The sequence below is a fragment of the Doryrhamphus excisus genome, linkage group LG17 (genome assembly GCF_037039965.1).
Source record: "Doryrhamphus excisus strain RoL-2023G ecotype Guam linkage group LG17, RoL_Dexc_Guam_v1.1, whole genome shotgun sequence".
Lineage (NCBI taxonomy): Eukaryota > Metazoa > Chordata > Actinopteri > Syngnathiformes > Syngnathidae > Doryrhamphus > Doryrhamphus excisus.
Genome location: NC_136373.1, coordinates 4,877,197 through 4,899,600, shown reverse-complemented (window position 1 = coordinate 4,899,600; position 22,404 = coordinate 4,877,197). Strand labels below are relative to the sequence as shown.

Genomic DNA, 22,404 nt, shown 5'->3' with positions numbered 1-22,404 from the left:
CCCTTTCGAACATGTGTATGTTTATATGTACATAGGTATTTTTATTGTGTTGATTTATGTTTGGTTTGTTGCGCTTTGGATGATGTTCGAAATAAAGAAGGAAAAAATAAATCAGTAACTGTCACATTTGTTCACTTCCTGCTTTCCATAATACAGTTTTTTTTAAATAATGCACCTCGTACCGAAGTAGGAGGTGATATGAGCATCCAGTGACATAATGGGTACCATAGTAAGTGTCAATATAGTGATATATATAGCACATCATGACTGGTTCAAGACTCTTCATCCTTGTATTTAGCATAGCCCTCAGGGCTTTTAGTATTTAACATCAACTTCCTTACTCAATACATTTCATAGTTTGAGTAAGGACCTCAAACAATGCACAACGATGAGCCAATTCAAGAAACAATACAAGCAGTTGATGTTTGCTAAATACAAGGATGAAGAGTCTTGAACCAGTCATGATGTGCTATACATATCACTATATTGACACTTACTATGGTACCCATTATGTCATTGGATGCTCATATCATCTTGTGCTTCGGTACAAGGTGCATTATTAAAAAAAAAACAAAAAAAAAAACTTAAATTGTATTACGGAAAGCAGGAAGTGAACAAATGTAACAGTTACTGATTGTAAAAGTACCAGATGGAGGGGTAGGATTTTCAAACAATGCACAACGATGAGCGTAAACGATGATGTATGTTCTCTGTACGGGGTCTCCTTGAAACAGTCCAGTTCAAGTTTAGAGTGATGATCATGTCCATCACTAATCATTGTAAATGGGAGATGAAAAAGTCAATGTAAAAGTCACCCTTAAAAAGGTCCTAGTTCAAGATGCGGCTTGTTGTTGTTGGGTAAACAACGATGAGTACATTTCCACTGCTATGCAAGCTTTACCTCCGACGCACATCCAAGCTAACTTCCTATAGCACTGTTCCTTGAGAAGATATAATAAAAATGCGAGAGGTGACCGAGACGTCCTTGTAGGCCAGGGGCACACAGCTGTTTCAGTCCGACGACCAGTAATTATTATTCCACAGGGAGTGGGTGTAGGCATGGCGTGCCGAAACACCTATGCAGGCATGCACAACAAGAGGACGAGGTTACAATGAAGCTAGCTTTTTTTTTACGACCACAGTTAGAGCTCTGTTTACTGGGGAGTCCTCCTCGGTGGAAATGTGCAGCCCAGACGACTCCTGATAAATTGTAGTGTCTGTATGTATTCTCATGCTTAAATATCGGGCTTATATATATCATTAAAGTACGGTATGTAAGCTGCCGTGTGAATGGTGTCTGCAGAGACAAACATTGGTGTCGAGTCTGTCTGGTGAATAAAACAAGGTTTTGCTGCATGTAGACATTCAACACAGATCCCTCAAACCATTGGCGGGACAGACAAAACACGTCAAATTATTCCAAAAAAACACAGCGATGCGCTCTCGGTTTTGGTGGAGCACATGTCTCCATGTTGAGTGTATCGCACGAGGCCAGAAGCAAACATTTGTGAAATCAAAAGAAGTTAAGTGTGAAGATTAGGAACCACATTTGGGAAGACCAGACTGAGCTCATGTTGACATCTAAGCCTTTGCCCGTGCTCCCATCTGCTTTTCATTCCTCATTATTCATTTTGAGTGGCTTGGTGTCAACTAGAATCAGAAGTCTGCTTTCCCGATTCGGTCCTACTGGCCACACCTGGATCTAATCTCTCGCCTAAGAGGATAGATAGGGGGAGTGGGGGGGCGAGGTTGAGGATGGAGCACAGAGAGTAAGGTTTGTCGTGAAAAGGGGATGCGGTAGATGAATCCCAGGAAATTGGACAAGCAGGCGTTTGGTAATGCTAATGTTAATGCTCAAGCTTGTATTCATTAAAAGTGTTGGCATCCAAGATATGAGATCATCTCAGCTGTATAGGAAGGGCTCACACCGTTAGGATCTAGGCGGTCAATGGCGTCATAGGTTGCCATTTTGGTTTTTAATCAGGCAATAGTCCAGGACAATACACTTATTTTAGCTAAACTAATCTGTCTTAAGACACATTTTTGACACTTTTACCATTCAAAGACAGGACTATAAGACATTTTTGGACAAATATATGATGTTTGTACTGTTGGTACCTCACTATAACCTCGACTATAAGTCGCTCCGGAGTATAAGTCGCACAAGGCCAAAAATACATAATTAGATACAAAAAACAAAATTATTAAAAATTATTACTACAGTAAAGTCTCATTATATCGATATCGGTTAAAACAAATTACTACTTATTACGATACTATTTTCATTTCCCGGCAAATTTCTAGTCTTTTATGATATAATTAGCTCCGCTAGTACGATACACGGTTATTATGATAATCCGGTTACTACGATGCCCTTTTCATTTCCCGCCAGCCAATTTGGTCTGCTTATATCGATACAAAAGCAGCTTAAATCAATCTTTGCTTAAGGATTTCAATACCAAAAAAGAACACGGCGAACGGCTGCTTCCAGTCAACTTTATTTTTCACACTTCCACCACCAGAGTGCAGCACACACAGCGGAAAACACCCGTCCCTCGCGCCTACCCCTCCGGGTGGCAACACCTTCCCTATCGATAGTTCCGGGGTGAATTATGTCCCGGTAACCGGTAATCACTACAGCGTAAGTTTATTTTTATTTACTGTAGTACAAAATTTATTGTAGTACAAAAGCATGCTAGATACGCAATCCATGATCTCAAGGAGAAAATTACATGCCATAACAAAGATCCGCCCACTTTTAATGCAGTTTGGCGCAGGATCGGATATATGGATAGTCCGGTTATATCGGTATTTTTTCCGACTCCCGAGAATATCGATATAACGAGACTTTACTGTATTATTTATTATACTATTATATACTATTATACTATTAGTATACTAATAGTACTACTACTATACTATTATAATAATTATTATTATTATAATAATTACTAATTAAAAATTAGTTGCACTGGAGTATAGGTTGCATTTTTTGCGGGTAATTTATTTTACAAACTACTTCACCAAAACAGACATTACGTCCTCTTGGATGGCAAATTCTAACAATAAAAGAATAGAGAACAGGCTGAATCGGAGTAAGATATGCTAACACAATGGTTATTCAGCTACACAAAATAATAAACATAAACAGAAAAGGTGTCCAATGTTTATGTAATATTAAGAGTTTTTTCATTTCAGGAACAGGAACAGCCAACCTATGAAAAAAGTGCAACTTATAGACGGAAAATACAGTATTTAACACACACACACACTATTTTACGCTTATAATTCTAACAGTCCGCCTTGAATTATTATTTGTAAAAGTAAATTATTAAAAAGTAAATTATTGCAAAACTAATTTTATTTGTAAAAGTGTCATACTATTAGCTATATGTTCTCATTTCCCTTTTTTCAGGAGCACTTTAAACATCACCCAACATCAAACTATGAAATTGAATTTTAAATTTTTTTTGTTAAAAGTTGAAATACTCTGAAAGTAACTAGCGGGCCGGATTCAAACGCTTGGTGGGCCGCATGTGGGCCCCCGGCCCGTAGTTTGCCCACCCCTGGTATAAACAGAAGACATTCGTTAGCGGCCTATGCACCCAAGTCAAAATAAGCCACTCCGGTAATGGTGCAATATCACATTTCTTAGCCTTTAGCATCTTTAGCATCATATATGCAGTAAAAAGCCAGGCCTTAATTGTGTGACCTTGAAAACTTATAATTTTATACTTGAAAAGTGAGTTACATAACTCTTACAGTACCGAATAGGGATCACATTATAAAAAAATGCAAACAGAATGAGGCAATAAGGGAATTAAATGATGTCTGGGATATACATAGAGACATTTTTACATGTCTTTACAGTGTCCAATGAGGTGAATGCATTGCTCCAAAGACTAATGAAAATTCCAGACCACTGAGAGACTATAACATATTCCCATGGCCTGCTTTTTATGAGATGTTTTCTAAAAATATAGCTGGTAAATGGGGGTGGCGGGTGGACGTCCATTCCGTACCTGCTGAGCCAACGAGAACAGATCCTGATGGAGGGCTAGCACTGCTCTATAGAAGGCTCCATCGTGGGTATCTCTCGGGATCATGCATGTATATTCCTCCATGCTGTCCCAATGCCCTGAAAAAGACAAAAAAATAAAAATAAAAATAAAGGACACGATGATCTTTTGAACTTTGATGAGCGTAATATAATGTAGATACCACATGGACAACAAACACGACATGTAAGAGAGAGTTCTCATATAGAAAAGTCAAAGCCACAGACCACAAAGCTCGGAGGGATGCTCTTTGACTGGCTTGTTTTCCCTCCACCAGGAGGCCGTAGAGGGAGGCGGTTTTTTTTGGACAATATTTTTTTTAGGGGGCTGCACGGCGGTCGAGTGTTTAGCACGCAGGCCTCACAGATCGGAGACCCGAGTTCAATTCCACCCTCGGCCATCTCTGTGTGGAGTTTGCATGTTCTCCCCGTGCATGCGTGGGTTTTCTCCGGGTACTCCGGTTTCCTCCCACATTCCAAAAACATGCTAGGTTAATTAGCGACTCCAAATTGTCCATAGGTATGAATGTGAGTGTGAATGGTTGTTTGTCTATATGTGCCCTGTGATTGGCTGGCCAACAGTCCAGGGTGTACCCCGCCTCTCGTCCGAAAAACATTATTAAATTGTAAATACTATAAGTACTGGTAATACTATATAAATGGTATACTATATACAAATACAGTGGCGTGAAAAAGTGTTTGTTTCAAATCATGGCTGCACGGTGCACACGTGGTTAGCATGCAGGCCTCACAGCTAGGAGACCCGAGTTCAATTCCACCCTCAAGCCATCTCTGTGTGGAGTTTGTACGCATAGGTTTTCTCCGTGTACTCCGGAATGGTACTCCATATTCCGAAAACATGCTAGGTTAATTAGCGATTCCAAATTGTCCATAGGTATGAATGTGAGTGTGAATGGTTGTTTGTCTATATGTGCCCTGTGATTGGCTGGCCACCCGTCCAGGGTGTACCCCGCCTTTCTCCTGAGGAAAGCTGGGATAGGCTCCATCACCCTCCGCCATGAATGAAGTAGAGGGCTGCACGGCGTAAAGTGGTTAGCACGCAGGCCTCACAGCTAGGAAACCCGAGTTCAATTCCACCCTGGGCCATCTCTGTGTGGAGTTTGCATGTTCTCCCCGTGCATGCGTGGGTTTTCTAGGTACCCCGCCTCTCTCCTGAAGAAAGCTGGGATAGGCTCCAGCACCCCCGTGACCCTTGTGAGGATAAGCAGTAGAAAAATGAATGAATGTTTCCCAGTTATTAAAGGGGACCTATTATGCTCATTTTTGGCCCTTCGTATTGAGTTGCGGACTCCTATAGAGCAGCTACACACAATAACCCGCACAGAAAGCATTCTAGATCTTCCAGAATCTGCACCTATTCCAACTGTATATCCTTGGATTTCCAAAACGGTCCACCTCCGGGCACACTCACTCCACTGTGATTGGTCCCACTCAGCTTATACAGCTAATAGCTTGTGCAGCTTGTACCCGGTTATGCTAGGTTAATTAGCGACTCCAAATTGTCCATAGGTATGAATGTGAGTGTGAATGGTTGTTTGTCCATATGTGCCCTGTGATTGGCTGGCAACCAGCCCAGGGTGTACCCCACCTCTCGCCCAAAGATAGCTGGGATAGGCTCCAGCACCCCCCTGACCCTTGTGAGTGAATGAATGAATGAACATTTGGTATAGTACAGAGGTACACATACAGCCCCATTATCACACATCCGCTTGATAAACAAAGGCAGTGTAATTGATTGATATAACACCAATTCCCCTGCAAAAATATGATTTGTTGCCTTACTATACACAAAAATGTACCCAAACCGCAACCTTAAAACTGAGGTACATTCCCAACTGTGATTAAGGAGTACCGTTACAGCCTTAAGTCATCCATTTAGTTACCTAGGCCCCAAGCAGCTGCAGCAGCCATACGAGCCATCTTGGCCTGGGTTTCTTCATTCACGAGAGTCCATTCCTCGCAGCATTGCTGGTGTAACTGGCCCCTGAGGGAAAAAGAACACCCAATAAAAATTAGCACGTGCGTGAAATGCATATGCACAAAATATTCCCATTTGTGAGTTTCCATCGTTTTTTCAGCAGCATTGAAAAAAGTATTGAACAAAAAGTGTGAGGCAGTATATGTTATAGTGATAACATGTAATAGTTGCAGTATCTTGACGTATTTGGATACAAATGAATGAATATTTTTTTTATTATATGAAGTAGGGGGCTGCACGGCGGTCGAGTGTTTAGCACGCAGGCCTCATAGATCGGAGACCCGAGTTCAATTCCACCCTCTGCCATCTCTGTGTGGAGTTTGCATGTTCTCCCCGTGCATGCGTGGGTTTTCTCCGGGTACTCCGGTTCCCTCCCACATTCCAAAAACATGCTAGTTTTAATTTAATTGCCGACTCCAAATTGTCCATAGGTATGAATGTGAGTGTGAATGGTTGTTTGTCTATATGTGCCCTGTGATTGGCTGGCCACCAGTCCAGGGTGTACCCTGCCTCTCGCCTGAAGACAGCTGGGATAGGCTCCAGCACCCCCGCGACCCTGATGAGGATAAGCGGCAGAAATTGAATGAATGAAGGGTGAGTGGTTAGCACGCAGGCCACACAGCTAGGAGACCCGAGTTCAATTCCACCCTCTGTGTGGAGTTTGCATGTTCTCCCCGTGTATGCGTGAGTTTTCTCCGGGTACTCCGGTTTCCTCCCACATTCCAAAATCATGCATTACAAAAACATTATTAAATTGTAAATACTATAAATACTGGTAATACTATATAAATGGTATACTATATGCAAATACAGTGGCGTGAAAAAGTGTTTTATAAGTTTGTTTCAAATCATGGCTGCTCGGTGTACAAGTGGTTAGCATGCAGGCCTCACAGCTAGGAGACCCGAGTTCAATTCCACCCTCGGCCATCTCTGTGTGGAGTTTGTATGCATGGGTTTTCTCCGTGTATTCCGGAATGGTACTTCATATTCCGAAAACATGCTAGGTTAACTGGCGACTCCAAATTGTCCATAGGTATGAATGTGAGTGTGAATGGTTGTTTGTCTATATGTGCCCTGTGAATTGGTTGGCAACCAGTCCAGTGTGTACCCCGCCTCTTGCCCGAAGACAGCCATGATAGGCTCCAGCACCCCCGCGACCCTCGTGAGGATAAGCGGTAGAAAATGCTTCCGTTGTGGTTTAAACGTCTAAGAAATAAAACAGACTTGATTTGACTTGACACCGACGTGTATTATTATTAGTTTTTTTTTTTAACTGTATTTAAGCGCTTTGACACCAGTTTTGGGTTAACACAGCAAGGTTCTGTACAATATCCTTTTTATCCTGACAGGAAACTATGTGTTCTTAAAAATCTGATCTCCTTTGACTCGTGACCCTGTCAAGCGTTACGTAACAGACAGTTACTGTTCCGAACACAAACATTAAAACACACCTTCAGCAAAATCATTTTGTTCCAAAAAATATATATATATATTATATCATTTACCCAAATGACACTGTTGACAACAATGACACAAGACAGTTACATAAGTAGAACGGCATCTGCTTAGCGTCAGGATTTCTGTAACTGTCCACGTCATTGGATCTTTTTGACGTGACTGTCCCCCCCCCCCCAAGAATACTCTTTGAATGTGAGCCTTCAGAGTGGAGTGGCTGCACCCTCGAAGTCAAAGTCGGCCGCTGGTTCATTCTTTCCGGATTGAATTACTTTGGTCAACTCGGGAGAAAACCATTTTTGTCAATTTTTTCACCCCCCTTCAAAAAAAAAGTGACTTTTGTCAGGACGAGTTAGGAAAAGGCACCATACACTTCAACTTTGCCAAGTGAAGATTCGAACCCGGGTCTTCCCGATCTCCTGACTGTGTGGTCAATAGGCTAACCACTCCACCATCATGCATCATATACTAATACTTATATAGTATGTACCTTGAGAACTGATGTAATCACTTCTGTAAATTACTGTACTGTACATAAGTCCATCCATCCATCCATCGTCTATCACCTATCCAATAACTCCATAACATACCATTCTCCCAGGGCTTCTAAGCAGCGCATCCTGCCCAGGATGAGCTCTGGATCTTCTTTGTTCATGTCGATCTTCTTGTCGTATGCCACCAAAGCATCTTCCCACTCATGGAGCTTCTCGTACCAGGTGGCTTGGATTTCCTAGGCAGAAAGTGACACGTTCTTTATTGCGCAACATTTTTTTCTCCATGATTAAAAAAAGTGCACACCATGTATGTGTTTTTTTTTATTTTTGTGAAGTGTAATGGTATTATTTCATTTGAACATGCATCAGATTACAATTGAATGCATCACATAATCAGCTCACAGTTCCACATGTCCAAAAGGAGTAGGAAGAAGCAAAGCTTATTAAATCCTACCCCTCAATTCTGGTACTTTTACAATCAGTAACTGTTACATTTGTTCACTTCCTGCTTTCCTAATATGTTTTGTTTTGTTTAATGTAATTTTATTTAATTTTATTTATTTTCATTAAATTGTATTTAATTTTATTGTATTTAATTTTATTTAATTTTACCTTACCTTACTTTACTTTTTTAACTTGACTTGACCTTTTTAACTTGACTTGACCTTTTTAACTTGACATTGACTTGACTTTAGTTTCACATACGGAAGTAATGTTATTTTATTGTATTGTTTTATATGTGTATAGGTGTAAAAAAGGTACAAGTAACACATAATATATTTTTTAAATTAACAATGGTGATGGTTGTTGACCGTTTCATGAATCCTTAGGTCACTGATGTGCGTCAGTCTCTTTACGGGAAAAACACTTAATTCTGCCTTCTGCCACTTCCTAATTTGCCTAACTGCTCCGTGAGTCACATACCAATCAGTAACTGTTACATTTGTTCACTTCCTGCTTTCATAATATAGTTTGTGTTTTTTTTATTATTTTTTTTTATTTTTTGTCAGGTACCGAAGTATTTAGCAAACATCAACTGCTTGTATTGTTTCTTGAATTGGCTCATCGTTGTGCATTGTTTGACTTCCTTACTCAATCCATTCCATAGTTTGATTCCACATACTGAAATGCTATGGCTTTTTAACGTAGTCCTAGCATAGAAGTGTTTCAAATGTAGTTCTTCCCTGAGATCATATTTATCCTCTCTTGTAGAGAAGTATTGGATGACATTTTTAGGTAATTGGTTATTTTTAGCCTTATGCATTATTTTAGCTGTTTGAAGATGAACTATATCAGCAAGTTGAAGTATTTGTGATTTTAGAAATAAGGAGTTAGTATGTTCTCTGTAGGCGGCATTATGAATTATCCTTACTGACCTTTTTTGCAGTACATTTAGCGAGTTTAGATTGCTTTTGGAGTCACCAATGAACCTAATATTAAGAGTCCACTTGGTCGGCGCCAGTTGGCGCCAATGCAATTTGCTAGTGGCGCCAATAAGGTGCCTAGTGGCGTGCAGTGGCTCAAACTGCCTCCCAACTGGCTCGTGGTGGCCCGTAACAACGGCAAAAATTGAGTTTGGCGGCAAGAAAATTTCAAAATGTTTAAAATCTTCAATTTGTCCACCAAGTGGAACCAAATATCACAAACAATCCACCTATTGGAATCCACTGGAATGTAATGGGGCGAGCCAAGTTGCGCCAATGATGCTCGGAGTCTACTGGGTCAATGCCAGTTGGCGCCAATGCAATTTGCTATGGCGCCTAGTGTCGCCAATAAGGTGCCTAGTGGCGTGCAGTGGCTCAAACTGTCTCCCAAGTGGCTCGTTGTGGCCCGTAAGAGCGGCAAAAATTTAGTTTGGCGGCAAGAACATTTCAAAATGTTTAAAACCTTCCATTTTTCCACCAAGTGGAACCAAATCTCGCAAACAATCCGCTTATTGGAATCCACTGGAATGTAATGGCGCAAGCCAAGTTGCGGCAATGATGCTCGGAGTCTACTGGGTCAATGCCAGTTGGCGCCAATGCAATTTGCTGTGGCGCCTAGTGTCACCAATAAGGTGCCTAGTGACGTGCAGTGGCTCAAACTGCCTCCCAACTGGCTTGTGATAGCCTGTAACAGCGGCAAAAATTTTGTTTGGCAAATTTTGTTTTTAAACATTTCAAAATGTTTAAAATCTTCAAAGTGTCCACCAAGTGGAACCAAATGTCACAAACAATCCACCTACTGGAATCCACTGGAATGTAATGTAAGTTGCGCCAATGATGCTAGGAGTCCACTGGGCCGGTGCCAGTTGGTGCCAACATGCCGAGCGAACATTACTTCGGCACCACAGCGATCCACTATGCTCCAATCACATAATCTTTGGCGCGAACTGACACCAACTGGCGCCGGCCCAGTGGACTCCTAGCATAACGTGCATGTTTTTGGAATGTGGGAGGAAACCGGAGTACCCGGAGAAAACCCATGAATACTCCGGGGGAACATGCAAACACACAGAGATGCCAAGTGGAGAATCGAACCCGGGTCTTCCAGATTTCCTGAAATATTTCCACTTCACACATTTTTTTTTGTATATTGTATTTTGTACTATAGGACAAAAAGAAATCACAAGCATATAACATAAAATTATATTTGTAAATAGAGCTAGATTTGTTATTCTTACACCTTTTTTTCTTTTTCTAACAAGTCACACCAGCAAATGGGTTTCCCACATGCTGTGTCTTTAGAACAGGGTGTTCTGCGAGTAGGAGGCTCCAATGACCCTGTATATTAGGAGAAGGATACCCCATGAAGAGGTGTGTGTGTAAACATAAGACCACCCATGATACAGTTCATTAAGGTTGTATTATAACTGAAAACGGTCAAAGTACTCTGTACTTGTGTGTGTGTTGCTGTTGACAGATAGAATTACTAAGTCCAACACATTCAGAACCTAAGATAATATGGTTTCCATTTGGTAGACTCATTTTCTTGTCTAACTTGACATTTTTAAATATACATACAATTATAAAAGTGGTTTGACCGTGCTACAATGAATGAACTGTTTTGACTTATTAAAAAAGACAAATCCTGTGTATTTATGACTAATTACAGTTTAAGTATATGACAGTTTTAAATGACGTTAAAGAAGCAAAACACTTACCAGTTCACCAAAATGTTTCATGGCGTACTCCAACACACCTGACGCAGCTTCCGGCTGTTGCAGTTTATTGTTGATGCTGAAATATAACGAGACAAAAACAAGCTATTAGGACATGAGGAGCTGTGATGGAGAACAGTCTGACTCATGGTATGATCTAACAAAAAAAAAAAAAACTAAACTCATTACACAGCGACTTAACACTCAAAAAGGGACTGCATGCATGAGAAATATACAAACATGTACCAATACAAGTTTAAAATAAAAAGTTTTCCCATAATGCATTGCATCTGGGGCGGTGCATTGACATCAGCCTCCTTCAGCGCTGTGGATGGACAACATCTGTACTGCTTGTCTTCCAATTAAATGCTTTGCTCAAATGAAATGCATTATGGGAAAAGTAAAAAAAAAAGAAGCTAAGACTATGTTTTGAAGATTCCGGTTGTCTCGACTCTCAACTTTTGAAGATTCCAACCAACAACATTCCCAGGCGACAAAAGAATCTTGAGCAAATGCATTTTGGAAAATATACGGAAGTGTTTTTTCTCGGTGAGCAAAATTCATTACTGTTGAGGGAAACATTTGTCACACATTTCAAAGTGTGTTATCTGTCACAATCACACCCTGAACTCACAAACCCCCCTTTCCCGCCCCCCCACACACATCTGGAAACACTCCTGTGAAAGGCAACTGTACTTCCTCCACGGGTAAAGAATCGTGAGTGGAGTAGAAGAAAAGAAAAGTAGAGGCGGGTTTGCCCACGAGCCAGTCAAAAGGAAGCCGTTTGAAAAGCGCTGCTTCCTGAGGACAGTCGAATTCGCTTTCACGCACAGTCGAGGTTAGAATGTGATGAAACGGCTCAGCAGGTGTCCGCTGCGAGCTGCTGATGCTGCACTCAATATCTGACAGTTATGATTAATATTCATGCATGGAGTGGCTTGATAGGAACCAAATGTAATCTCTTTAGCAGGGTCTTGAAAAAACACATGAATCAATTTGTATTTGAATGAAATAAGTATGCCCTGTGATTGGCTGGCGACCAGTCCAGGGTGTACCCCGCCTCTCGCCCGAAGACAGCTGGGATAGGCTCCAGCAACCCCTGTGACCATCGTGAGGATGAATGAATGAATGAAATAAGTATTTGATGCCTTGTTGACAAGCATGGAGGTCACCGACATTGTTGTAGTTTGTCACCGGGGTTGCACAAATCTATTTATTAGAGCCTTGTAGACATGATATAGCAACCCTATAGTCGCCTAAACACTCCTAATGTTCACATTTTACACTGTGAATATTGCTCGCTAGCACGCTAACCAGTTAGGCTTTATTTGTTCTAAACCTAAGATTCCATGAACCTACCACTTCCACACAGGATGGGAGGATAACTTTTTTCGCTCTATCATAATTTGTCAGCTTTCGCTGTCCCACAGCGAAAGCCATCTGTTAAAAAGGAAAACCTATTTATTACTTTTTCAATATGGGTTTTAACATTATTAGAGCCTTGTAGACATGAAATAGCACCCCTACAGTCACCTAAACACTCCTAATGTTCACATTTTACACTGTGAATATTGCTAGCTAGCACGCTAACCAGTTAGGCTTTATTTGTTCTAAACCTAAGATTCCATGAACCTACCACTTCCACACAGGATGGGAGGATAACTTTTTCCGCTCTATCATAATTTGTCAGCTTTCGCTGTCCCACAGCGAAAGCCATCTGTTAAAAAGGAAAACCTATTTATGACTTTTTCAATATGGGTTTTAACATTATTAGAGCCTTGTAGACATGAAATAGCACCCCTATAGTCACCTAAACACTCCTAATGTTCAGAGTTTACACTGTAAATATTGCTAGCTAACAAGCTAACCAGTTAGGCTTTATTTGTTCTAAACTTAAGATTCCATGATGCCGACCACTTCCACACAGGATGGGGGGATTACTTTTTTCACTCTATCATCATTTGTCAGCTTTCGCTGTCCCACAGTGAAAGCCATCTGTTAAAAACTATAAAGGAAATATAATAGGAAAACCTATTTATGACTTTTTAAATATGGGTTTTAACATTATTAGAGCCTTGTAGACATGAAATAACATCCCTATAGTCACCTAAACACTCATAATATTCACAGTTTACATTGCTAGCTAGCCAGCTAACCAGTTGGGCTTTATTTGTTCTAAATTTAAGATTCCATGAACCTACCACTTCCACACAGGATGGGAGGATAACTTTTTTCACTCTATCCTGTCAGATATTCCATGGCTGACTTCATGACTTGGCAAAAATATGGGAGCTTGGACCCTGGCAAAAATACGGCAGCCATCTATCTATCTAAGCACTTCTAATATTCACAGTTTACGCTGCTAGCTAGCAAGCTAACCAGTTAGACTTCATTTTTTCTAAACTTAAGATTCCAAGAACCTACCACTTCCACACAGGATGGGAGGATAACTTTTTTCACTCTATCCTGTCAGATATTCGATGGCTGACTTCATGACTTGGCAAAAATATGGGAGCTTGGAACCTGGCAAAAATACGGGAGCCATCTATCTATCTATCTATCTATCTAAACACTCCTAATATTCACAGTTTACGCTGCTAGCTACCAGTTAGGCTTCATTTTTTCTAAAATTAAGATTCCAAGAACCTACCACTTCCACACAGGATGGGAGGATAACATTTTTCACTCTTGGGCTTGGCCGGTCAATTGCCTTTGTAATGTAAACAAGACAAAGTAACCCAGGCGACTATTAGACTCAAAAAAAGGACAATTTCATACCGTATAGCTACATATGTTAACTCATAGTGGGTTGAAGCTTTTAAGCTTGAATTAGAGAGAATATTTAGAACCATTTTGATTACAAAAACAGACTTTTGTTCTTCAAAATATCCAGAGGGAAACCCAAAAGTGCAGCATACTGTAAAGTGAAATCATTATGAATCACTATAAAGGATCTTGGCTTTCAACAACGAATGTGACTGCAAGCTCTTTTGAAAAGTGAATCTTTTCCATGAGGTAAGTAACATCCATGTTTATATGAAAGCCTATGATGGATTGATAGAGAACAATATACTTTACTATTTAAAAAAAAATGGAAGAAAGAAAGCCAACTCCCTGGTTTAATAATCTCTAATGTATGCAAAGCAAACAGAGAGGGAAACCAGGCCTTGCAACTGAAACTAATCTAATTATTAAGAAAAATCCACTTGATCCTGGATATTTGGGGCCAACTAGACCTTAATGTAAAACATAATATTTTTAGAAGGCGGACTGGCAATGTGCAGTTTACAAAATTAATATTGGTCCATGAAATGTATAGGGTTGACATCTGCAGAGACATTTACTACGTCGTGGTATTCTTCTAAGTCTCAGTCAAAAGTACAAAAGTGCTGGAGTGGTATCGGCAACACCAATATGGAATCACAAAGCTACAATAAGAATGGAATCACACAAAATAGCCACATCAGAGCCTTTGAAGAACGGACATTTATGCAACACTGCTTTCAATAAGGCGCCTGATACTACTGTTACTAATGTTGGATCATGAATAAGTATTACGGTTAGAACATTGTTATAGAAGTAACTTTTGCATAATAGGAGACCATTACTGCCAACGTCAATATAAGCTCATTCATTCATTTTCTACTGCTTTTCCTCACAAGGGTCGCGGGGGGTGCTGGAGCCTATCCCAGCTGTCTTCGGGCAAGAGGCGGGGTACACCCTGGACTTGGTGGCCAGCTAATCACAGGGCACATATAGACAAACAACCATTCACACTCACATTCATACCTATGGACAATTTGGAGTCGCCAATTAACCTAGCATGTTTTTGGAACGGGGGAGAAAACCGGAGTACCCGGAAAAAACCCATGCCACAACATGCAAACTCCACACAAAGATGGCCGAGGGTGGAACTGAACTTGGGTCTCCTAGCTGTGAGCCCTGCGCACTAACCACTCATACAAATTGGAGTCGCCAATTAACCTAGCATGTTTTTGGAACGGGGAAGAAAACCGGAGTACCCGGAAAAAACCCATGCCACAGCATGCAAACTCCACACAAAGATGGCCGAGGGTGGAATTGAACTCGGGTCTCCTAGCTGTGAGGCCTGCGCGCTAACCACTTTGTCACCGTGCAGCCAAAATAAGCACATTCATTCATTCATTTTCTACCGCTTATCCTCACAAGGGTTGCAGGGGGTTCTGGAGCCTATCCCAGCGGTCTTCGGGTGAGAGGCGGGGTACACCCTGGACTGGTGGCCAGCCAGCCAATCACAGGGCACATATAGACAAACAACCATTCACACTCACATTCATACCTATGGACAATTTGGAGTCGCTAATTAACCTACCATGTTTTTGGAATGTGGGAGGAAACCGGAGTACACGGAGAAAACCCACGCATGCACGGGGAGAACATGCAAACTCCACAAAGAGATAGCCAAGGGTGGAATTGAACCCTGGTCTCCTAGCTGTGAGCCCTGCGCACTAACCACTCATACAAATTGGAGTCGCCAATTAACCTAGCATGTTTTTGGAATGGGGGAGAAAACCGGAGTACCCGGAAAAAACCCATGCCACAACATGCAAACTCCACACAAAGATGGCCGAGGGTGGAATTGAACTTGGGTCTCCTAGATGTGAGCCCTGTGCACTAACCACTCATACAAATTGGAGTCGCCAATTAACCTAGCATGTTTTTGGAATGGGGAAGAAAACTGGAGTACCCGGAAAAATCCCATGCCACAACATGCAAACTCCACACAAAGATGGCCGAGGGTGGAATTGAACTCGGGTCTCCTAGCTGTGTGGCCTGCGTGCTAACCACTTTGTCACCGTGCAGCCAAAATAAGCACATTCATTCCTTCATTTTCTACCGCTTATCCTCACGAGGGTTGCGGGGGTGCTGGAGCCTATCCCAGCTGTCTTCGGGCGAGAGGCGGGGTACACCCTGGACTGGTGGCCAGCCAGCCAATCACAGGGCACATATAAACAAACAACCATTCACACTCACATTCATACCTATGGACAATTTGGAGTCGCCAATTAACCTAGCATGTTTTTGGAATGTGGGAGGAAACCGGAGTACCCGGAGAAAACCCACGCATGCACGGGGAGAACATGCAAACTCCACAAAGAGATAGCCGAGGGTGGAATTGAACCCTGGTCTCCTAGCTGTGAGGTCTGCGCGCTCACCACTCGGCCACCGTGCAGCCCTCAATATAAGCCGTCTAATATAAACCCAACCACAAACAAACCTATGTTCCAAAATTTCAATCTTTCTAACTATTTACTGAGCATTATATGACCATTACAATGCAGAGCTCAAACTGTCATGACGTAATCAACACACACATCCCCAACATGATTTCAACAGGAAAGTCAACTTGTAATACATGATCTCTGAGGGAAGTTTGGCACGAACGTGTTCTATGGTAACAATTAAGACTTAAGCGCCTTTTATCAAACGCAGACCTCAACCTCTGTGTGACGGAGAAAGCGACACATAGTTGGATGCGGGAAGCGTGGATGCAAAGGAAGTTACATCAATACTGGGTGACCTGTGTCCTAGCATATTATTTTTGGGATAAGAGTGGCTTAGTGGGGGGGGGGTTGTTTTGTTGCCTCAAGCAAGTTAAGAGTGTCTGGGCATCACATGGAAAAACGATTGAAACGTGATCACCAAATTGGGAGAAGACCAATGTAGACTAGTGTTTTCTGGGCCTCTTCACCTTTCCGGTCAAGAGGCCAAAAGAAAAGAACACCTCCCCACCAACACCCCCCCCTGAAAGCTGGAAATTACAATCATCATTGGAATGTTGTTGTTTCCATGTTAACAAACAAGTCCATAGTCAATAGCAACGTATACATGGACCCAAATATTCCAATTCCAAATTCCTTCTATACGCCATTCACAAGACCAGTTTTTAAAAAAAAAAATACATATCGATATAAAACATGTGCCGAGCTTAATTATAAAATATTAGCAAGATTGAACTTTATCTTTTAGTGTTCCCGGGTGCGTTCTTTCAGCGAATACGGAGATATGACGTAACACACAACTTGAGATGTTTTTCGATTTAAAAAAATGGAGGCGATCAATCGGCACTGGACTGCTGCGGAAAGTTTGGTTTTGAGTCAAACTAAATTTCAAGACTGGACAAACGGAAAAACTGGCAATACGGAGTTATTCCAACAAATGAAAGAAAACCTCGAGGAAGTCGGTATCACGTGATGTTGGTGTTTACATTTTACTGCGTATGCCCCATTGACTATTCTGGTTGATTATAGCGGAGCATGTAGACACGTAATTGGAATATTCCTTTCCATGTATACCATTGCTTTCGGAAAGATCATTCGGAAAGATTCCATTCGGAAAGAAAAAAACTACTCATGTAAACGTGGCTAATGTTTTTAGGCTGCATATTAACCTTCCGCTAGAGTAGACTTCAGAGCAGAAAGCTAGCCTTTACCTCAACGCCCCCCGTCGAAGAAGACAACATTCCCCGTGAGGTTTCACTCTCTTACACCGGATTGTCCGGCACCAAGAAGTTTGTCGTGGTGTTTATTAGGGATGAGCCGGATACTCGTTGTAAACAAGTATCCGTTATAGGTATAGTAGGGCGGCACGGTGGACAAGTGGTTAGCGCGCAGACCTCACAGCTAGGAGACCCGAGTTCAATCCCACTTTCGGCCATCTCTGTGTGGAGTTTGCATGTTCTCCCCGTGCATGTGTGGGTTTTCTCCGGGTACTCCGGTTTCCTCCCACATTCCAAAAACATGCTAGGTTAATTGGTGACTCCAAATTGTCCATAGGTATGAATGTGAGTGTGAATGGTTGTTTGTCTATATGTGCCCTGTGATTGGCTGGTGTGCAGTCTCGCCCGAAGACAGCTGGGATAGGCTCCAGCACCTTCCCGCGACACCTCTATTTTGGTTTATATCTAAAATTACTTGGTAAACTTGGTCCATAACGCGCTGTGCAGCGCTGTGCAGACCTGCATTGACTGGCCACAACATTTAGATACACTTGCACAAGGGCGGCATCAAGCAATCTGCATTCATGGCTGCCATAAAATATTACTCCTCTCTCAATATGTTGCAGTATACACCTTGCAATCTTCAACTTGTTTCATAAAATATGCTGTTTTTTTAACAGGACATCGGGCACGATCGTGCATCAGTCAAGGACTTTTTTTGTCTGCTTGTTTAGGCTGATGATGTAAAGTCAGTTGGTACAGTCAGTACTGAACTGAAAAATACAGTCATTGTTGTTATGTTTATTACCATGTTTGCAACTTGATGGTATAACTAAAATTGAACTTTTCCAAACAATATGCATTCAAAAGAGTAATACATTTGCATGACAAAAATGCTTGTAACTAAGTTATGTATACGCTGCGTATAAATTAGCAAAATCTATTAATGAAACCAATTAATACTCGATATTTCTGTCTGTTAAAGTCAAGGAACCGCAACATCCTCACATCTGGAAAGCAATGTCTCAAGTCATTATATGTACCCTGTCACTCCATTTATCTTCAAGTTATACTACACATAAAAGAAAAGAAAATAACAAACCACTTTGAATACTCTTGAGGATTGCGGCCAATCTATGGTCTATCCTTTCAGGATGTTTGTCTGAGCTACTGATTTTGGAAAGTGGCAAACCGTTAGCCGACCAAAGGTTGGCAATACGACGGATACCAGCTGGCAGTCATCACTAGCTTAAGCCACCAGAGTACCGGAGGGCCTGCCAAGACATGAAGTCAGCCAGTCAAAGGCTGCACAATACCCCCAGTGTATTCATATCGTCTCCGCTACATCATGGAACATAGTACAGAAAAGTATGTTAACCCCAAATCGGTAGGCTTAACCGGGTCGAAGGTCAACATTCATTGGATTATATTGTTCAGAATTCATGTCCAAAAGCTCGGACTATTTCATTTTTTGTTGTAGTGCGAATTGTTTTATTAATTAACATTTAGTAATGAGCTGCACGGTGGAGAAGTGGTTAGCGCGCAGACCTCACAGCTAGGAGACCCAGGTTCAATTCCACCCTCATTCCACCCATCAAACATGCTAGGTTAATTGGCGACTCCAAATTGTCCATAGGTGTGAATGTGAGTGTGAATGGTTGTTTGTCTATATGCGCCCTGTGATTGGCTGGCTGGTGACCAGTCCAGGGTGTACCCTGCCTCTCGCCAAAAGACAGCTGGGATAGACTCCAGCACTCCCCACGACAAGCGGTAGAAAATTAATGAATAATTTTTCTGAAAATATTATGTAATTGTCGAGTGTCCGTGGTGTAAAGACTGGCAGTGCAATGTAATATTCGTCCGTGTGGCAACACGTAGCCCAGGGATTTGCAAAGTGTGGGCCGCGGTCCCATTGTGGGCTGTGTTGGTAATACAGGTGGGCCATAAGCGGTCATTAAAAACATGATTCATTTTTGCAAATATCATTTTTTGCATTATTTTTACTGTAAAATATTTATTTCACGATTAAAAAAAATAATAATTATATGCCTAAGTAATGACCTATTGAGTGTTATTGGCCTGTCACAATATTTTAGGAACCTTATATAGTTTATGATTGGAACGTAGCTCTCTGGTCATCATGCTAAGGGGGTCAGTAACAAAGGAGCACGTAGTATGTCGTGGCGGGAAAATGCACAGTTGAGAAAAAAAAGTTGAAAATTAATTCTATCTTGCGTGTACAACACAGATTAAAAGTTTGGGCTTCCTTTATCCCCCTGCTTTCATTTCAATCCTGAATTTTTATTAAAAAAAAAAATAATAATAATAACAATAATTATGGTAAGGATAATTAAGGTATGAATGTGAGTGTGAATGGTTGTTTGTCTATATGTACCCTGTGATTGGCTGGCTGGCGACCAGTCCAGGGTGTAACCCGCCTCACGCCCGAAGACAGCTGGGATAGGCTCCAGCACCCCCGCGACCATCGTGAGGAAAAGCGGTAGAAAATGAATGAATGTATGAATAATTATGGTAAGGATAATTAAGGTATGAATGTGAGTGTGAATGGTTGTTTGTCTATATGTGCCCTATGATTGGCTGGCTGGCGACCAGTCCAGGGTGTACCCCGCCTCTTGCCTGAAGACAGCTGGGATAGGCTCCAGCACCCTCGGCGACCCTCGTGAGGATAAGCAGTAGAAAATGAATGAATGAATAATAATAATAATAATAACAAGTTAAGTGCGCTGAGAACACATCATTTCGTCTATGTACTTTTTATAGGTCAAAGGTGGGCCGCAGACATTTTTTTTTTATTTTCAAGTGGACCCTGAGTTGGTAAAGTTTGGGAACCCGTGACGTACCCGATTGCCTCGTTCCTCCAATAGACTTAGTGATGCACGTGAGGTGGTTAAGTGGTGTGCCGCAACATTTTTCCAATGTTAAAAAAAAAAAACGTGCCGTGGTTGAAAAAATCTGAATCACACTTGGGTGTCATGATTGGATCCAGTTCATAGACCAGATTTGGTTCACTTCAGTTGTTTACATGAAAGCAAAACAAAACAACCGATTCTGAACGGAAGTTACTATTCAAGGGTATTGTAGTATCTTGCACCACGCTACCTCTACCATTAGTACACTACCTTTTGACATTAGAAAACCGAACCTTACAGCTTATGGAATCAAGACTTTTGTAAGTTGATGCTGCAAAAGTTCACCATAGTACCAAGAATGTTGGTCTCCCTGTGTCTTAAACCACTATCCATCGACTGGAAATCTTGGAGCGTAATCTCCACCTCAATCTCCAACCTCAGGTTTAATAAAAAACATATTACTGCAGAGTCACGTCTACCTTTGATACGCAGCTTATCCCATACAGGAAGAAGGTCATACATTGGGAGCTGGAAGCAAGCCTACCTGATATTAGACATGAGGTCGTGGACCGGCTGGCTGCCAGTTAAGGACCGACTAGCGTAGATAAGTGTACATGTATAAAACTTAGCCTAATCTTGTGTTTTCTATGGGAAAGAGCAGGAGCACAGAGGCGTAGGAAAACCATGCGAACTCTCTAGAGAAGGATCCTGCGAGGAAACCATGCCTATTACAGAATGTCAGCACTTTATCCAAATACCTAAAAATAAACTGAAAGAACAGATTGGTACTAAAGGCAAAAAAAAAAAAAAAAAAAAACCAATGTCAGGAGGAAGATGTTAACAGTTAATACACATTATGTAATTCCGACATTTTGGAGAGACAAAGAATCTGCTGGTTTCAACTCAATGTAATTGAAGCCATGAATGCTTTGCTGACAGCTTGGCTCCAGCGGTTACTATTTAATACCGATGGAGATATAAGTGACATAAAAGCTCCTTTGGGCTTTTTGTAACGAAAGCATTATGTCAGCCACGATTCCACGTAAGGTAAATGCAATTAAGCACCACAGGGGGTCGAAAGTGACAGCACCTTGGGCCTAAAACAGGGGTCCCAAACATGCGGCCCGCGGGCCAAATGTGGCCCGCAGGACACTAGTTTGAGGCCCCTGCCTTGATATGAAAGTTTAATGTTAGTGCGGCCTGCACAAGTTTGATATGGATGCTGTATGGTATCATGTACCCAGAAAAAATTATTACGTTTTGATTAATGTTCATATTAAAGGTTAAATAACTGTTAATAGTTATCCTCCCTATCCGTGTGGAAGTCGTAAGTTTTTGGCTATTTACGTTTAAAGGAAATAACTTGAACGCTACCGTTTAGGTCGCAAGCTCTCTAGTTTGCGAGTTAGCATGTGTCTCAAGACCCTGCAGTTGCGCAATATGTTGTAAATAAAAAGAGTATAAATGTGACTATAGTTGTGTTTTGTCATGTCTACAGGGCTCTAATAATGCTTTGTTCATTTTAATCTGAAAAAAATAATTTGTCTACCCACCAACTATATGTGGTTTCTTAAGTTTTTATTATTTGCCATTTTATTATTATTATTATTATATTTATTTATTACTGATTGATTGATTTTCTTTATTCTTGATTTGTTTATTTATTTTTCATCTTATTTTGTGTAGAAAAATAAAAAGTAAGATATTTGAGAACAGTGGAATGTTTTATCAGAGCTTTTCTTGTAGAAAATTGGAACCAAAGCGAAGTTTTTACAAATTTTTTGTTTTTAATGAATTAGTTTTTTGTTTGTTTTTTTTGGGAAAACCTGATGCGGTGGCCAGTGGCCATCAAGTAAATTGAGTTTGAGACCCCTGGCCTAAACGAAGACAGTAGTTTAAAAAGGAGGTAGTT

The 22,404-nt window shown here is 41.2% G+C and overlaps 1 protein-coding gene across 1 annotated transcript in view; it reads right to left on the bottom strand.

The window, feature by feature from the left end:
• mtor (mechanistic target of rapamycin kinase) overlaps nucleotides 1–22,404 on the bottom strand; it is a 90,209-nt gene that overhangs the window by 29,316 nt on the left and 38,489 nt on the right. The window contains exons 29-32 of the mRNA XM_058084201.2: nucleotides 11,148–11,223; nucleotides 8,102–8,241; nucleotides 5,962–6,062; nucleotides 4,023–4,138 (exon numbers count right to left, since the gene is read on the bottom strand). Of these exons, the coding sequence (XP_057940184.2) occupies nucleotides 4,023–4,138; nucleotides 5,962–6,062; nucleotides 8,102–8,241; nucleotides 11,148–11,223 (433 nt within the window). The remainder of the gene's footprint in view (nucleotides 1–4,022; nucleotides 4,139–5,961; nucleotides 6,063–8,101; nucleotides 8,242–11,147; nucleotides 11,224–22,404) is intronic.